Below are 17,626 nucleotides of genomic sequence, written 5' to 3'. Positions count from 1 at the left end.
GTTTTGTTTGCCTGATTTAAAACACAATTGGTAATCATACTGGGATAACAATAATGCCCAACGCTGTACTCTTGCGTTTGCATTGACAGGAATCTGTTTCTCACTACCAAATAAATCAAGTAGAGGTTTGTGATCTGTACGGAGCACAAACTTACGTCCAAGCAAAAAATATTTAAACTTAGTTACCGCGTACACTAACGCTAGAGCTTCTTTGTCCAACTGAGAATAATTTAGCTCAGCAGCAGACAGCTTTTTACTTGCAAAGTAAACTGGTCTTGGACTACCATTCATTTCTTGAATTAACACACATCCTACTCCTACTGGTGAAGCATCTACTTCAACAATAACATCATGTTCACCATCAAAATTGGCTAGTAAATCAGAGTTGGCTAACTCTTCCTTAACAGTCATAAATGCTTTTGCTTCAACAGAAGACCACTTAAATTTTGCATTTTTCTTCAGTAAATCATACAGAGGTGCTAATACACTTGAAAAATTTCTTACAAACCTACAATAATAAGTGACTAGACCCAAAAATGATTGAACTTCACCTACAGACTTTGGTATAGGTGCTTCTAAAATAGCAGCAAGTTTCCTTGGTGAAGGTTTTATGCCATCACCTGAAATGACATATCCTATGTATCCTAAGGAATTGGTATTCAGAACAGTTTTCTTTTTGTTAATAGCAACATTATGTTTCTGAAATACCTTCAACACTTTATCTAATCTCATATCATGTTCCTCTTTAGTCTCTCCTCCGACTAATATGTCATCTAAGAAGGCAACTACTCCATCTATATTCATCAATAATTGGGATATCAATCTTTGGAAGATGGCAGGAGATGATGCAAGTCCAAAGGGTAATCTTTTATATTTAAAAAGACCTTTATGAGTATTAATTACTAGCAATTCTTGACTCTCATCATCTACTGGCACCTGTAAGTAAGCATCTTTTAAATCAATCTTTGAGAATATCTTGCTTTTCCCAACAACAGCAAGGATTTCATCAACTTTAGGCAAAGGGTACTGGTCACATGAAATACTTTTGTTTAACTCCTTGAAATCTACACAGATATGCATTGACTTTTTGTCAGCTTTTAACACTGGTACAATTGGAGCTGCCCAAGTACTAGAATGTACTGGTTCAATGATATTGTTATCAACTAACTCTTCTAAAGCATCTTCTACCAATTTTCTGTAGTGGTAGGGCACAGGCCTTGCTTTTTTCCAACTAGGTACAGCACCGCTCTTTAGGTGTACCTTTGCTACAACACATGAAATTGGCAATCTAGAATCAGCTGAAAAATTATCTAATTGTACCTTGGAATCCAAAACATTAACTCCTTCCTCTATACCTGTGAGTGCAATACCAATTTTAGGCATTAAATCTCTTCCACATAAGTTAGAGTTATTAGATTCAACTACATACAAACTTTGAATTACATTGTGACCATTATAAAATATATTTGCATAAACCTTACCTAAAACATGCAAATCATTATTACCATAAGCCTTCACAATTTTATCACTAGGCTCTAGAGATAAATTTAATTTCTTAACCCAATGTAAGGTTAGAGTCGACACACTGGCACCACAGTCAATTTCATACGGCACATTATGACCTTCAATATTTATATCAACCTTGTTTCTCACTGGCAAAACCTTACCTACAACACTGTGTATAGGTTCATGAGAAATATCAACACTAACCACTTCTGGAAGGCTAGGTCGATCCACTAAATGTAACAATTGGTTATCATCACTACCAGTATCTCTCTCTTCCTGAGAAATTCCCTCGAAAACCATATTAGTTTTCTTTTTTCCAAACGTCTTCTTGTTGGTAAATTTTCCAAAAGATCCTTTCTGGGCACTGTGTGGCTTACCAGACACAGTCTTATCAAAACGGCACACTCGTTTTAGGTGTCCTCTCGTGTTACAAACTGAACAAGTTAGGTGCTTAAACCTACAGTTCTCACTTTTATGTGGATACCCGCAATGCTTGCAACTTTCTTTTTTCTGACTATTAGAATATTCAGAACTAACCCCCACTTTCCTCACTTCAGTGGTCGGGAGCTTTTCTCCAACGAAAGCTTTTTCCAAATTTAAAATTTTCTCTAAGGTGTCCATTGAAGACATAGTTTGTAAATCCAAATTCTCTGCAACTAAGTTCGGGAAATACACTTCAGTTTCAATAGCCATAAACAGTTGGTCTCTCACTCGGGCGTCGAATAAGGTCCCAAAGTTGCAATCTTTGGCTACACTTTTCAAGTCTGCATACAAGTCTCTTAAACTTTTAACAGATTTTTTCTTTCTGTTTTGAAATTTAATCAAACTCCGATGATAGCTCGGTTTAACCTTGTAATGTGCTTCTAAAACCTTCACTAAATCATTATAGTCTTTCTCATGTGGCAAATTAGGTGAAGTGAGCGAAGCTAGCGTGCTGTACGTTTCACTTCCTAATGATACTAATAAAGAATTTTTCTTCTTGTTATCATCAGTGACTCCATTGTATGCAAAATGAGCTTGCAGCATACTAAGCCATATCTCCCACTTAATCTTATTGGGGTCAAAACAGTCAATCTTACCTGAGTTATTTGCCATTGTAATTCTACTTGTATTAAATCCAGTTTCCTATTGAAACAATTGATTCGTAGCCTGCTACACACAGGCTATTTACGAATTCAGAGTGGCCAGGACGGTTCCGATGGGGTGAATGGGTGAGTATATCTTCATCCTTCGATTTCTCCACCATCAGAGGGAAAGGCAGCTATTTCTGTCTTCTAAAACTTAAATCAGTCCTTTAGCACACAAATCCACAAATCCTCGTCGCCACTGTAGCAGTGTGTCGGTGAGGAAAGTTGAAAAACGGGGTCTTGCTTTCTTGAGTTTAATTGCAAGCGGATGTAAACAAACAAGCGACGTCTAGAACGTCTTCGTATCAGTAACTTAACAAAAACAAAAGATGTCTACATAGGATTCAATTAGATACACACGACTAAAAGTGCTGTATAGGATCTAAACCTATTACAAAGTATAAAACATATGAGAATCACATATATAAGGAATCTACAGCACCAGTATACAATTCTTTAACACCATTTTCATGTATATAAAAATAATAATAAGACAATTAATCTCAATTTACCACATCCTTTTTGTAAAAAGAGATAATGAATTGATGCTGAATGTTTTACTTACCTTCCTAGCTTTCTCTATGGCTCTGGCAAACTTTTGATGAAACTTCACACCATCAAATGTCCTTACTTCCATCATGGTTACACCCTGAGGGTGCAGCAGGCTTTCCATGAACTGTGAAAAATATATATTTGGACACACTTTTTAATTATTCCCACCCCCACAAAAAAAATTTTTTAGTTGTGTTGGTCCTACACAAGAGACATCATAGAAAATCATCTCCCTACATCTCATTTCCAATGCCTGTCAACACTATCACCTCCATCTGGAAGTCCACCCCAAGAGGTTGATACTTGATCTCTGGACTGGGTCCAATACCTCTGTCAACTTCAATCATATTTCTTCCACCTTTTCACATATGGAGAGATGTCAACAAGTGACTGCTCCCCTCCTAGAATTAGTGAGACTTTAATACAACACAAGCAACAGTCCAAAAAATTTTCACAAATCTGTGGGAGTGCCTGAGGACCAATGCCAGCCAATGTGGGGCTGCAGGTTTCCATTCAGTGAAACTCAAGGCAATAATTATAATTACTATTATCATCAACAACATTATTATCATTATTATTATTATTATCATTATCATTACTTTGCAAATATGCACATTAGACAATAGATTACAATATTCAGGTCACTAAAGGGAACACATTGCATTGACAGAAGAGATCTCTTGATTAAAGATGGGAGGGATATAAAATGTCATGGGAGTGAATTAAGAAAGACCACATGTCAAAAGGATGTGAAGAAATACAGCTTCCCATATACATGTAGATGCATAAATATGTGGAATAGTTTAGAAGGTGATACAGCCCAACCTTAAACAATACATGAGTTGAAATCTAGATATGATGACTGATATAAAAAATATAGATAATTGAAACTCTACATGAATCTGAGTCGCGGTATGTTAGAAAATTAGATAATAGGAGACAGGACTCAATGACCATTGCCCATTTCCCATATACTATAGTAAAGTAAATTAGGTAAATATGTACCCAACAAATAACAACTTCTTACTTTCTTCATGGTCCAATGAGTAGTAGTTCCATTTGTGATAACCAGTGTAGAACATAGGCTAGGATTCTCCATCTCCTTCTGGGCTTCTTTCATTACAGCTTCTAATGCATCCAATCCTGACATCAACAAATCTTAAAAAAGGAAAGTATGTTTATATATATATATATATATATATATATATATATATATATATATATATATATATATATATATATATATATATATACATATATATATATATATATATGAATTATAGATTTCCATCAATCACCACTACATGTATGTAATGATTCAATAAATAATTATAAAGAAATCTGATGTGTCTGCCAAAATTAAGGTAAGAAAAACAATATATATATATATATACATATATATATACATATATATACCTATATATATATATACACACACACACACATAATGTGAATTGTGGAGACTAAACTAAGGGGTGGAATACAGAGACAAGAAACAGGGAGGAGGAATCATGTTCTTGGCCAAGAAAAACTTGAATGTGACAAAAATTGCAGAGGGCAAAGGTAATGTAGAACTGATCATGATACAAGTCGAAGACAAGAACATGAAAAGTAGAAAGTTTGTGATGACTTATGTGCTCCCAAAAACGAACACTTGGATAGAGAACGACCATACGAAAATGCTAGAAGATACAAGGCAATCATTAAATGAGATACTAATGGGCAGGGGTAATCTGGTAATTATGGGGGACTTCAATTGCAAAGAAATTTGTTGGGAGAACATGACTATGGAATATACAGTGACTCAGTGGGTCAGTGAAAACATCAGATACAGAAGTAACGAGAAGCCGTTGAAAATAGATTTAATATTTACAACAGAACCTGAAATTGTGGATAAAATCCAATACAAGACACCAATTGGAAAGAGTGACCATATACTCATTGAGACTGAATGAAAGGAAGAAATATACTTGGAGAGAAATGAAAAGCATAGGAAAGGAAGATTGATGTACAACAAAAAGGACTTTGCAAAACTAAAGAAATTCTTCCAGAATACAAACTGGGAAAATTTTTACACAGAAGAGACAAGAGTGGAAGAGAAATGGGATATCTTGATGGATACTTACAATGAAGGGGCGAATAGGCACATACCAAGACAGAAGCTAGAGAGAGTGTACATTAAATGCTGATTCAACAAAATATGCAGTGAGGCAAAAGATAGAAGGGACAGAGCTTGGAAAAGATGGAGAAAAGATAAAAAAAAAAAGGGAAAATGGCAAATTTATATAAACTATAGAAACGAGTATGTTAAAGTGAGAAGAGAGGAAAAAAAGAACCATGAAAAGGAGATTATAGATAAATGCAAAGAGCAACCCAAGCTATTCTATCGATATGTGAATGGCAAACTTAAAACAAACAGGAAATGGTGAAACTAAGCCAAAGGAATATAGAATACACAGAAGAATTAGAAATGGCCGAAATCATGAATAATCACTTCAAATCTGTCTTCACTAGAGAGAAAGCACAATATTGGGACGAAGGTAATGAAAGGCAATCTCCCCCATGAGCGAGATAACAATAACACAAAAAGAAATATTGGAACACCTATCAAACCTTGACGTCAGGAAATCACATGGACCATATGGAATTGCAAATTGGATTCTAAAAGAATGAAAAGAAGAACTAATGGACAAAATACATAACATAATAAGTTGCTCACTTAAAGAAGGAAAAATACCAAAAGACTGGAAAAATACTAACATTATACCAATATGTAAAGGAGGAAACAAGAACCAACTAACTACAGGCCAGTCTCACTAACAGGCACTATAGCCAAAATGTGTGAGAAAATCATCAAGAATAGGTGGGTAAAACACCTGGAAGACAACAATATAATAAACCCAAGACAATTTGGGTTCAGACAAGGAAGATCATGTACCACAAACTTAATATGTTTCTACTTAAGATTAATAGACATAGTGCAAGAAAAGAATGGATGGGCAGATTGAGCCTTCCTGGACTTACAAAAAGCTTTTGACAAAGTACCACACAAAAATTTATTTAAAAAACTGGAACATATAGGAGGGATACAAGGGAACCTACTAAAATGGATGGAGGACTTCCTGATTGGTAGAAAGATGATAGTGCCCATAAAAAAATATTCAGGTTGGAAAGAGGTGATCAGTGGAGTACTGTAAGGATCTGTATTGGCTTCAATAATGTTTGCTATTTATGTGAATGACATGGATGATGATGTGAAATGTTGCATGAGCTTCTTTGCAGGCGATGCCAAACTGTTAAGAAAAGTAAAAACTTAAAAGGATTGCGAATCACTGCAGGAAGACCTAAATAAGGTATGGAACTGGAGTCAGAAATGGGAAGTAGACTTCAATATAAAAAGGTGCAGCAAAATGGAGTTTGGAAAAAGCAAAAATAGAATATCAAGACAATATAAAATTGGAACCAAGGAGGTAAAGAAGGAGAGATCTGAAAAAGATTTGGGTGTAATTATCTCAAATCATGACTTGTCCTATGATAAACAGAAAAACAAATCTGTCGGAGAATCCTACAACTTGCTAAGTTCAATAAAAGTGGCATTTACATATTTGGATGAGGAAATGATTAGAATAATATTGGTCACACTGATAAGGCCTAGACTAGAATATGTGGCGACATTGTGGTCACCCAGTGCCAAAAAGAATATAAAGAAAATAGAAAGAATCCTATACTCGTGTGTCCCGTCTTCATATCTCATTTTATCTAAACTGTTTTTAAATTCATGAATTGTTTTTGCACACACCACTTTTTCGTCCAACTTGTTCCAGATGTCTATTTCTCTGTGGGGAAAGCTGTTCTTTTTCAGGTCCCTTCTATAACTGTCTTTCTTGATTTTCTTTCTGTGTCCTCTTGTATTTCTACTATCCCATTTTATTAGATCCTCTCTATCAATAGTTTATATGCCTTTCATGATTCTATAGTTATCATGTCTCCTCTCTCTCTTCTTTGTTCTAATGTCTGTAGTTCAAGTTTTGTTAGTCTCTCTTCATATGCTAGTTCTGAGAGTGTTGGTGATAGTTTTGTAATTGCTCTTTGTATTCTTTCAAGTTTTGTTATACATTTTTTTTTGTATTTGGTGACCACATCGTCGCTGCATATTCCAATCTTGGTCTTACCAAGGTAACTAGTATTTGATTGTTCTTATCAAATTATAAGTTTCTCTAAAAATTTGTTTATGTGTTTTTCAGGTGACATATTATTCATAATAATGACTCCCAGGTCCTTCTCACTTTCTAATTTTTTATTTCTTCTTCTCCCAATTTATATGATCCCACTTTTTTTTTTTTTTTTTTTTTTTTCTTCTTCCAAATTCCACTATACTACACATCCTCTCACTGTCTTCTCTTCCATTATCATTGCTCTATCTGCACCTTTTATCTTTTCTTCTCTACTTGATTCGCCTCCTTTTTCTCTTTTAATTTCCTTCCAAATCATCTTTTTATTGCTTTCAAAGTTTCTTTCATACTTTTACCCCTATTTCACATCTGCTCTCTTCTTTGCTTCCTTTATCTTATGCTTAGCTTCCCTTCTCTTTACTTTGTACCTCTTATACGATTCCCTCGTCCTAATCTGCAGCCAATCTATGAATGCCTGCTTCTTCTCTTCTACACATTTCTTTGCTTTCTTATCCAACCACTCACTACCCTTCCTTCTATTTTCTCCCACCCTCCTTGTTCCACACACCATCTTTGCACACCTTATGACTCTCTCCTTGAACCATCCCCATTCCTCCTCCACTCCTAGTTCTACTCTATCCTTCACTCCCTCCCACTCCTCTTTCAGCTTCTTATACTCACTCTCCTTTTTTTCCTCATTTAAGCAGTTCACTCTAAGTACCTCCCTACCTTCTGCCCTTTTCCTCTTTCTTCACCTATTCTCCACTCTCATTTTACCTTCCACCAGAAAATGATCTGATATTCCCCCACTCTCTCCCCTTAGAACATGTACATCCCTAACTCTTCCTACCATACTCCTGGTCACCACTATATAATCCATAACGCTCTATCTGCCACCCTTCCATCCACCACCCTCTCCCATGTGTACTTATGCTTGACTTTCTTCCTAAACACTATTTGCTATCATCTACTCTCTTTCAAGACACATCTCCACCATCATTTCTCCACTACGATTTTTACCTGGAACTCCATATTTCCCAATCACTCTGTCTATTGGTTCATTTCCTACCCTAGCATTAAGGTCTCCCAATACAACTACAATGACATTTCTCCCTAATCCCTCTATGCACTCATTTATATCTACCCAAAAAGCCTCCCTTTCCTCTACGCTCTTCTCACTACCAGGTCCATACACACTTACAAAAACCCACATCTCCTTTCCCAGCTTCACCTTCATCCACATCAACCTTGATGAAACCTCCTTCCACTCCACTACCCGTTTACTTATCTCTTCACTTACTAGTATAGCCACCCCTTCTCTTCCTCGTCCCCTCTTCACTCCTGAGTACCTCCCAGCTACACTCCCAAACTCACAGTTGTCCTTTCCTTTCATTTTAGTTTCACTCAAAGCTAGTACATCCATCTTTCTTCTCACAAACATACTGCCTATATCTGCCCTTTTACTCTCATCTGTACCACATCCACGCATATTAAAAGACCCAAACCTTAGGGTGCTGGTTGGAAAACTCCCAGACCCTCGAATGCCCTATTTTTTTTTTTTTTTTTTTTTTTTTTTTTTTTTTTTGGGATGTCCCCTTTTGGGGCTACAGGTAATAGGACTCCTAATCCCATCCCCGTACCGTTTTTTGTCGCCTTTTACGACTCAAGTGGAAAGACTTGGTTGTAGCATTCTCTTCCCCCACCACAGGGTCGACGAAAACAGGAAATGAATATTCAGAGAAATCGTACAGGACAACAACAAGGGGTTGGGGGACAGCATAACGGAGGGACAGTCGTAGTATAAAAGTGTCATCATTTCTTTATGCACAGAGTTTTCCTCTATCAAATACAAAATGATGTGTGGCTCTGGTCCATTGGGGGCGCCTCATATAGACCCTAAACTATCAACTGTATGCTACTTGGCCACAATAACATGCAGCCAATACCCCAGATAATTTTGGTTGATCTTTACATTTTTCTATGACATCTTTTTCGTATTTTATCTTTTCTTCTCTGCGCACTTGTACATATTCATTTCTATAACTAGTATATATTTTCCGTTTTTCAGGTTTTTTGTCTTTTTTCCATTTTATCCAAGCTTTATCTCTTTTGTCTTTTAACTCCCTACATCTTTTGTTGTACCTGCACTTTAGATATCCTTTTTCTTGCTTTTGTCTTGGCACAAACTTTTCCACTCCTTCTTTATAAATTTTTGTCAAAATACTCCAATTCTCTTCTACTGTTGTTTCCTCCTTGTGTATTCTTTCCCAGTCAGCTTTTTGAAAGAATTCTTTGATTTTGTCAAAGTCTGTTTTTTCATACATCAATCTTCCCTTCCTATATTGTTCGCTTTTCCATGCATTTTACCTCGTTTAGTTCCAGTTCAACCAATATGTGGTCACTTTTACTTATTGGTGTTTTATATTCGATCTTTTCCACTATTTTGGGCTCTAATGTGATTATTAGGTCCAGTCTCGATGGTTCTTCCTCATTTCTATACCTAGAATTCTCTTGTATTCATTGCGTCATTGCATGGTCAACAATCATATCAAGTAATACATTTCCCCATATGTTATCTCCACCCTTCGCTGTCATCTCCTCCCAGCAGATTTCTTTACAATTAAAGTCACCCATTATAATTATGCGTCCTCCATCTTCCATTATCATATTTAATGTTACCCTTGTGTCCTCTAACATACTTTTGTGTTCTTTCTCTTCCCACGAGGCCGTTTTTGGAGGCACATAATTTACTACAAACTTCTGTTCTTCTTATCCTTGTCCTCCACTTCTGTCGTAGTCATCTCTACACTATTCTTTCTATATGTGATATTCCTCACATTTATATCCTTCTTAGTCAGGATCATAGCTCCACCCCCTTGTTTTACCTCTCTGTTTCTAATCCAACAATTATATGCTCCATGTCCTACACTGTTGGGTGGTAGTGGACCTTTCAATTTTGTCTCTTCAATTCCCATTATGTCCGGTTCTTTTCCCTTCAGGTAATCATTCAGTTCGTTCAAGCCTGTTATTAAGCCTTCCATATTTGTGTAAGACACTTTTAATTTTCTGCTACTTCCATCGTGTTTTCTGTTTCCCTTCCGTTTTTTTCTGCTATGAACCATTTCCTCACTTTCATATTCACTACTCTCCAATAGAATTTCTCTTTTTCTGACTCTGTTCTTTTCTAGTTTTTTTCCTTAGCTTCTAGTCTTTTTGTGTTCTCATCCTCTCTTTCCTCTTTATTCATTTCTCTTTTTATCCATACCCTTTTATGTTGCTCACTGTCTGCTAGTTTCCCTGTTTTTGCTAAGATATTATCTGCTGTCGTTTGTGACCTGAATTTAACCTTAATTGGTCTGGTCTTATCAGTATTGTATTTCCTGACCTATATATTTCTTCTATATGTTACCCTATTTCTGGTTCATCTTCTTGAACTACTTCTAATATACTATTTACTTTTTCCTTTTCCTCCTTTATTCTTGTAGTCCTATTTAGATTATACTTCTCTTCCATCGCTAATATAATTATACATTTCTTTTTATCTGCTAATTCTCTTACTATATTCTCCTTCTCCCTTATCACTTTGATAACTGTGCTTTCAGTTTGTTCCTTCATCTGTTGTTTCACTATATCTCTAAATTCAATTTTGATATTCTCCTGAACCTTTTTCCAACAACTTACTTCTTTTGCTATGGACTCTTTATTCTCTTTATTATTCCTCTTTAATTCCTCATTCTCTTCCTTTACTTCTCTTAACTGTCTTTTTAATCCTTCTACTTCTTTAGTTACATTTTGATTCTCTTTTCTTAGTTCTTCCAGTTTATCAACTTTCTCGGGAACTAAAGTTAATTGGTCAAACCTAACCTTCCATTCTTCGTTAATTTTTTTTTTTTTTTTCTCTCCTCTAGATTTACTAGTCGAGGGAGGTTGTCCCCTCCTCCCTCTGTAAATCCATAAAAGCAGTTATCATCTCTTTCCATTGTGCTACTATTATCTATATTTCTGCTCTTCACACCTCTGCTTCCTTGTTGTTCGTCTGTATATTCTGCCCCCCGTTTGTTTACGCCTCTCCTAAGATCCTGGGCCCATTCGTCCCCTTCCTCATTTCCTTCCAATTTCCTCAGTAATCCCTCCCCTTCTTTTTCTTCACCTTCCCACTGCACAACGAGCTTTCCCCTTCCCTATTAATAAAACACAGGTATTTCCTTGTTGTGATCCTCGACATTTGCAGTCTTCTCTGGAGTTCCAAACTTCGTTGTCACTTCGACCGACGTGTGTGGCTATTTACCTAGTTGTATTTACATAGTTGTATTTTACTGGAAGGGGAGCTATGCTCGTAAAGCCCCGTCTTCATATCTCATTTTATCTAAACTGTTTTTAAATTCATGTATTGTTTTTGCACACACCACTTTCTCATCTAATTTGTTTCAAATGTCTATTACTCTGTGGGGAAAGCTGTTCTTTTTCAGATCTCTTCTATAGCTGTCTTTCTTGATTTTCTTTCCGTGTCCTCTTGTATTTCTATCATCCCATTTTATTAGATCCTCTCTATCAGTAGTTTCTATGCCTTTCATGATTCTATAAATAGTTATCATATCTCCTCTCTTCTTTGCTCTAATGTCTGTAGTTCAAGTTTTGCTAGTCTCTCTTCATATGCTAGTTCTGAGAGTGTTAGTGACAATGTTGTAATTGCTCTTTGTATTCTTTCAAGTTTTGTTGTACATTTTTTGTACTTGGTGACCACATCGTTGCTGCATATTCTAATCTTGGTCTTATCAAAGTGATTAGAATTTTCTTCACCATTTCTTCATCCAGGTATGTAAATGCCACTTTGATTGTTCTTATTAGATTATAAGTTTCCCCAAAAATCTTATTTATATGTTTCTCAGGTGACATATTATTCATAACAATGACTCCCAGGTCCTTCTCATTTTCTACTTTTTTTTTATTCTTTCTTCTCCCAATTTATATGATCCTATTCTTTTTTTGCTTTTTCCAAATTCCATTATAAATTTTACTACACTTCTTAGTATTGAACTCCATCTTCCACTTCCTACTCCATTCCCATACTTTATTGAGATCACTCTGTAGTGACTCACAATCTTTTTCAGTGTTCACTTTTTTCAACAGTTTTGCATCATCTGCAAAGAAGCTCATGCAACTTTCAATTCCTTCATCCATATCATTAATATATATAGCAAACATCATTGGGGCCAGAACTGTTCCTTGGGGAACACCACTTGTCACTTCATCCCAATTTGAGTATTTGTCTCTTATCACTACTCTCGTTTTTCTTTCTTGCAAAAAGTCTTCCGTCCATTTAAGCAGTTTGCCCTGTATTCCTCCTGCAGTTCCTAATTTCTTAAGCAACTCTTTATGTGGTACTTTGTCAAAAGCTGTTTTTAGGTCTAGAAATGCACAATCAGCCCATCCATCTCTTTCTTGTATTATATCTATTAGCCTTGAATAGAAACACATTAAGTTTGTGACGCATGATCGTCCTTGTCTGAATCCAAATTGCCTTGGATTTAGCACTTTTTTTTTTTTTTTCCTAAATACCGTACCCATCTACTTTTGATAATTCTTTCACAAATTTTTGCTATTGTACTTGTTAGAGAGACTGGTCTATAGTTGGTAGGGTCTTCTTTATTTCCCCCTTTATATATAGGTACTATATTTGCTCTTCTCCAATCTTTTGGAACTTTTCCTTCTTTCAAGGAACTGTTTATTATGCTATGTATTTTGTCTGCCAGTTCATTCCTACATTCTTTCAAAATCCAGTTTGCTATTTCATCTGGTCCATGCGATTTTCTGACATCAAGATTACTCAAGTGTTTCATTATTTCATTCTTTGTTACTTCTATTTCTTCCATAGGGGGAACTTTCTCTTTCCATTCGATCTCTTCCGGTTGTATATTCTCCCTTGTAAACACTGATTTAAAATGCTTGTTCATAATTTCTGTCATTTCTATTTCCTCTGTGTATTCAACTCCTCCTTGTCTTAATTTCTCCAAGTCTTGTTTGTTTTTCAGTTTGTTTTTTACAAATCTGTAGAATAGTTTTGGTTGATCTTTACACTTTTCTATGACATCTTTTTCATATTTTCTTTTTTCCTCTCTGCACGCTTGTACATATTCATTTCTATAACAAGTATATATTTTCCATTTTCAGGTCTTTTGTCTTTCTTCAATTTGGTCCAAGCTTTGTCTTTTTTGTCTTTTAACTCCCTACAACTTTTGTTGTACCAGCACTTTACATATTCTTTTTCTTGTTTTTGTCTTGGGATATACTTTTCCACTCCTTTTTTATAAATTTTTGTCAAAATATTCCATTTCTCTTCTACTGTTGTATCTTCTTTGTGTACTTTTTCCCAGTTTTCATTTTGAAAGAATTCTCTTATTTGATAAAAAAAAAATCATACATCAATCTTCCTTTTCTATGTTGTTCATTTCTAGTCATGTATTTTTTCTCATTTAGTTCTAGTTCTATCAATATTTGGTGACTTTTACTTATTGGTGCCTGGTATTCTATCTTTTCCACTATTTCATGTTCTGATGTGATTATTAGGTCTAGTCTCGATGGTTCTTCTTGAATCCATTGTGATATTGTGTGGTCAATAATCATCTCAAGTAGAACATTTCCCCATGAGTCTTCTCCATCCTTTACGGTCATCTCTTCCCAGCAGATTTCTTTGCAATTAAAGTCGCCCATCATAACTATTCTTCCTCCATCTTCCATTATCTTGTTTAATGTTATTCTTGTGTCTTCTAACATACTTTTATGTTCACTCTCTTCCCACGAGGCTGTTTTGGGGGCACGTAGTTTATTACAAACTTTCTGCTCTTCTTATATCTGTCTTCTACTTCTATCATAATCATCTCCACTGTATTCTTTCCATATGTGACACACCTCACGTTTATATCCTTCTTAGTCAGGAACATACCCCCCCCCCCTTGTTTTATCTCTCTGCTTCTAATCCAATAATTATATGTATTGTGTCCTATGCTGTTGGGTGGTAGTGGACCTTTTAATTTTGTCTCAACAATTCCCATTATGTCCGGTTCTTTTTCCTTCAGATACTCGTTCATTTCATTCAGTCCTGTTATTAATCCATCTATATTTGTGTAGGATACTCTTAACTTTCTGTTATTTCCATTGTATTTTCTGTTTCTTTTTTGTTTCTCTCTGTTATGGTCCATTTCCTCAATTTCATATTCACTACTCTCCAGTAGAATTCTTCTTTTGCTGACTCCGTTCTGGTCTCGTTTTTTTTTTTTTTTTTTTTTTTTTAGCTTCTTTCCTTTTCATTTTTTTTTCTTCCTCTCTTTCCTCTTTATTCATTTCTCTTTTCATCCATACCTTTTTATATTGTTCACTTGCTGCTAGCTTTCCTGTTTTTGCTAAGATATTCTCTGCTGTCGTTTGTAACCTGAATTTAATCTTAATTGGTCTGTTCTTATCTGTACTATATTTTCCGAGTCTAAACATCGCTTCGATTTGTTTCATGATTTCAGGTTCATCTTCCTGAACTAATTCTAGTAATCTGCTTACTTTTTCATTTTCCTTATTGATTCTTGTGGTTCTATCTGGGTTATGTTTCTCTTCCATTCCCAATATAATTATACATTTCTTTTTATCTGCTAAGTCTCTTACAATATTCTCCTTCTGTCTCATCACTTTGATAACTGAGTCTTCAGTCTGTTCTTTCATTTGCTGTTTAATTATATCAGTAAATGCAACTTTACTGTTTTCCTGTATTTTTCTCCACCCCTGTGCTTCTTTTGCTATGGCCTCTTTATTGTCTTTATTGTTCCTATTTAATTCTTCATTCTCCTCTTTTACTTCTTTTAACTGTCTTTTTAGTTCTTCTATTCCCTTAGTTAAGTTTTTGTTCGCCTTCTCTAGTTCTTCCAATCTTTCAACCCTTTGCGCAATTTTTGACATTCTACCGAACCTAATCTCCCAATGTTCGGTCATTTGTTCAAGTTTTTCCTCTAGTCTTGCCAGTCGGGGGAGGTTGGTATCCGCCCCCCCCCCCTCATTAAATCCATGGAAATTATTATCCTCACCTTCTATTGTGCTGCTCTTATCTATGTTTCTAATCTTTACATTTTTGTTAGTCCCTTCATCGTCACTAAATTGTTCTGACCCGCGTTTGTTTACATGGCGTCTGCCTGCCTGGACCAAGTCCTCTCCTTCCTCATTTCCTTCCATTTCCCTCAGTAATCCCTCCCCTTCTCCTTTTTCCTCACTTTCCCACTATACCACGAGCAATCCCCTTCCCTGCAAATACAATAGGTACTTCCTTTGCGTTGAGATCCACGAATATTTCACTTTTTCTTCAGGACGTCAATCCTCGCCGTCCGTCCGACGTAAGTGTGTGTGTGTGTGTATTTACCTAGTTGTATTTACCTAGTTGTATTTTACGGGAAGGGGAGCTATGCTCGTGGGGTCCCGTCTTCATATCTCATTTTATCTAAACTATTTTTAAATTCATGTATTGTTTTTGCACACACCACTTTCTCATCTAACTTGTTCCAACTGTCTATTGCTCTGTGAGGAAAGCTGTTCTTTTTAAAATCTCTTCTATAGCTGTCTTTTTTTATTTTCTTTCCGTGTCCTCTTGTATTTCTGTCATCCCATTTTATCAGATTCTCTCTATCAGTAATTTCTATGCCTTTCATGATTCTGTAAATAGCTATCAAATCTCCTCTCTCTCTTCTTTGCTCTAGTGTCTGTAGTTTAAGTTTTTGTAGTCTCTCTTCATATGATAGTTTTGAGAGTGTTGGTGCCAGTTTTGTAATTGCTCTTTGTATCCTTTCAAGTTTTTTTATACATTTTTTTGTACTTGGTGACCATATCGTTGCTGCATATTCCAATCTTGGTCTTATCAGGGTGATTAGGATTTTCCTCACCATTTCTTCATCCAGGTATGTAAATGCCACTTTGATTGTTCTTATTAAATTATAAGTTTCTCCAAAAATCTTATTTATATGTTTCTCAGGTGACATATTATTCATAACAATGACTCCCAGGTCCTTCTCATTTTCTACTTTTTTTATTCCTTCTTCTCCCAAATTATATGATCCTGCTATTCTGTTTTTGCTTTTTCCAAATTCCATTATACTACACTTTTTTGTATTGAACTCCATCTCCCACTTCCTACTCCATTCTTGTACTTTATTTAGATCCCTCTGTAGTGATTCACAATCTTCTTCAGTTTTCACTCTTTTCAGTAGTTTTGCATCATCTGCAAAGAAGCTCATATAGCTTTCAATTCCTTCATCCATATCATTAATATATATAGCAAACATTATTGGGGCCAGAACTGTTCCCTGCGGGACACCGCTTATTACTTCATTCCATTTTGAGTGCTGATCTCTTATCACTACTCTCATTTTTCTTTCTTGCAAAAAGTCTTCCATCCAATTTAGCAATTTACCTTGTATTCCTCCTTCATATTCTAATTTCTTAAGCAACTTCTTATGTGGTACTTTGTCAAAAGCTTTTTTTAGGTCTAGAAATGCACAATCAGCCCATCCATCTCTTTCTTGTATTATATCTATTAGCCTTGAATAGAAACATATTAAATTGGTGACGCATGACCGTCCTTGTCTGAATCCAAATTGCCTTGGATTTAGTACGTTGTTTTTTTTCCAAGTATTTTACCCATCTACTTTTGATAATTCTTTCACAAATTTTTGCTATTGTACTTGTTAGAGAGACTGGTCTATAATTGGTAGGTTCTTCTTTATTTCCTCCTTTATATATAGGTACTATATTTGCTTTTTTCCAATCTTCTGGAACTTTTCCTTCTTTTAAGGAACTGCTTATTATGCTATGTATTTTGTCTGCCAGTTCATTCCTGCATTCTTTCAGAATCCAGTTTGCTATTTCATCTGGCCCATGCGATTTTCTGACATCAAAATTACCCAAGTGTGTCAATATTTCATTCTTTGTTACTTCTATTTCTTCCATAGGGGGGACTTTTTCTTTCCACTCAATCTCTTCAGGTTGTATATTTTCCCTTGTAAACACTGATTTAAAATGTTTGTTCATAATTTCTGCCATTTCCATTTCCTCAGTGTATTCAACTCCTCCTTGTCTCAATTTCTCCAAGTCTTGTTTGTTTTTCAGTTTATTGTTTACAAATCTGTAGAATAGTTTTGGTTGATCTTTACACTTTTCTATAACATCTTTTTCATATTTTCTTTTTTTCTCTCTGCACTTTTGTACATATTCATTTCTATAACCAGTATATATTTTCCA

At 35.5% G+C, this 17,626-nt stretch overlaps 1 protein-coding gene across 1 annotated transcript in view; it reads right to left on the bottom strand.

The window, feature by feature from the left end:
- The window catches only part of LOC143028251 (glutamate receptor ionotropic, delta-1-like), a 118,784-nt gene that overhangs the window by 66,911 nt on the left and 34,247 nt on the right, over nt 1-17,626 (bottom strand). The window contains exons 3-4 of the mRNA XM_076190070.1: nt 4,213-4,343; nt 3,199-3,309 (exon numbers count right to left, since the gene is read on the bottom strand). Of these exons, the coding sequence (XP_076046185.1) occupies nt 3,199-3,309; nt 4,213-4,343 (242 nt within the window). The remainder of the gene's footprint in view (nt 1-3,198; nt 3,310-4,212; nt 4,344-17,626) is intronic.

Source organism: Oratosquilla oratoria, chromosome 1 (assembly GCF_046742065.1).
Source record: "Oratosquilla oratoria isolate Oo_2021 chromosome 1, ASM4674206v1, whole genome shotgun sequence".
Taxonomy (NCBI): Eukaryota; Metazoa; Arthropoda; class Malacostraca; order Stomatopoda; family Squillidae; genus Oratosquilla; species Oratosquilla oratoria.
This window is presented reverse-complemented; position numbering and strand designations above follow the sequence as displayed.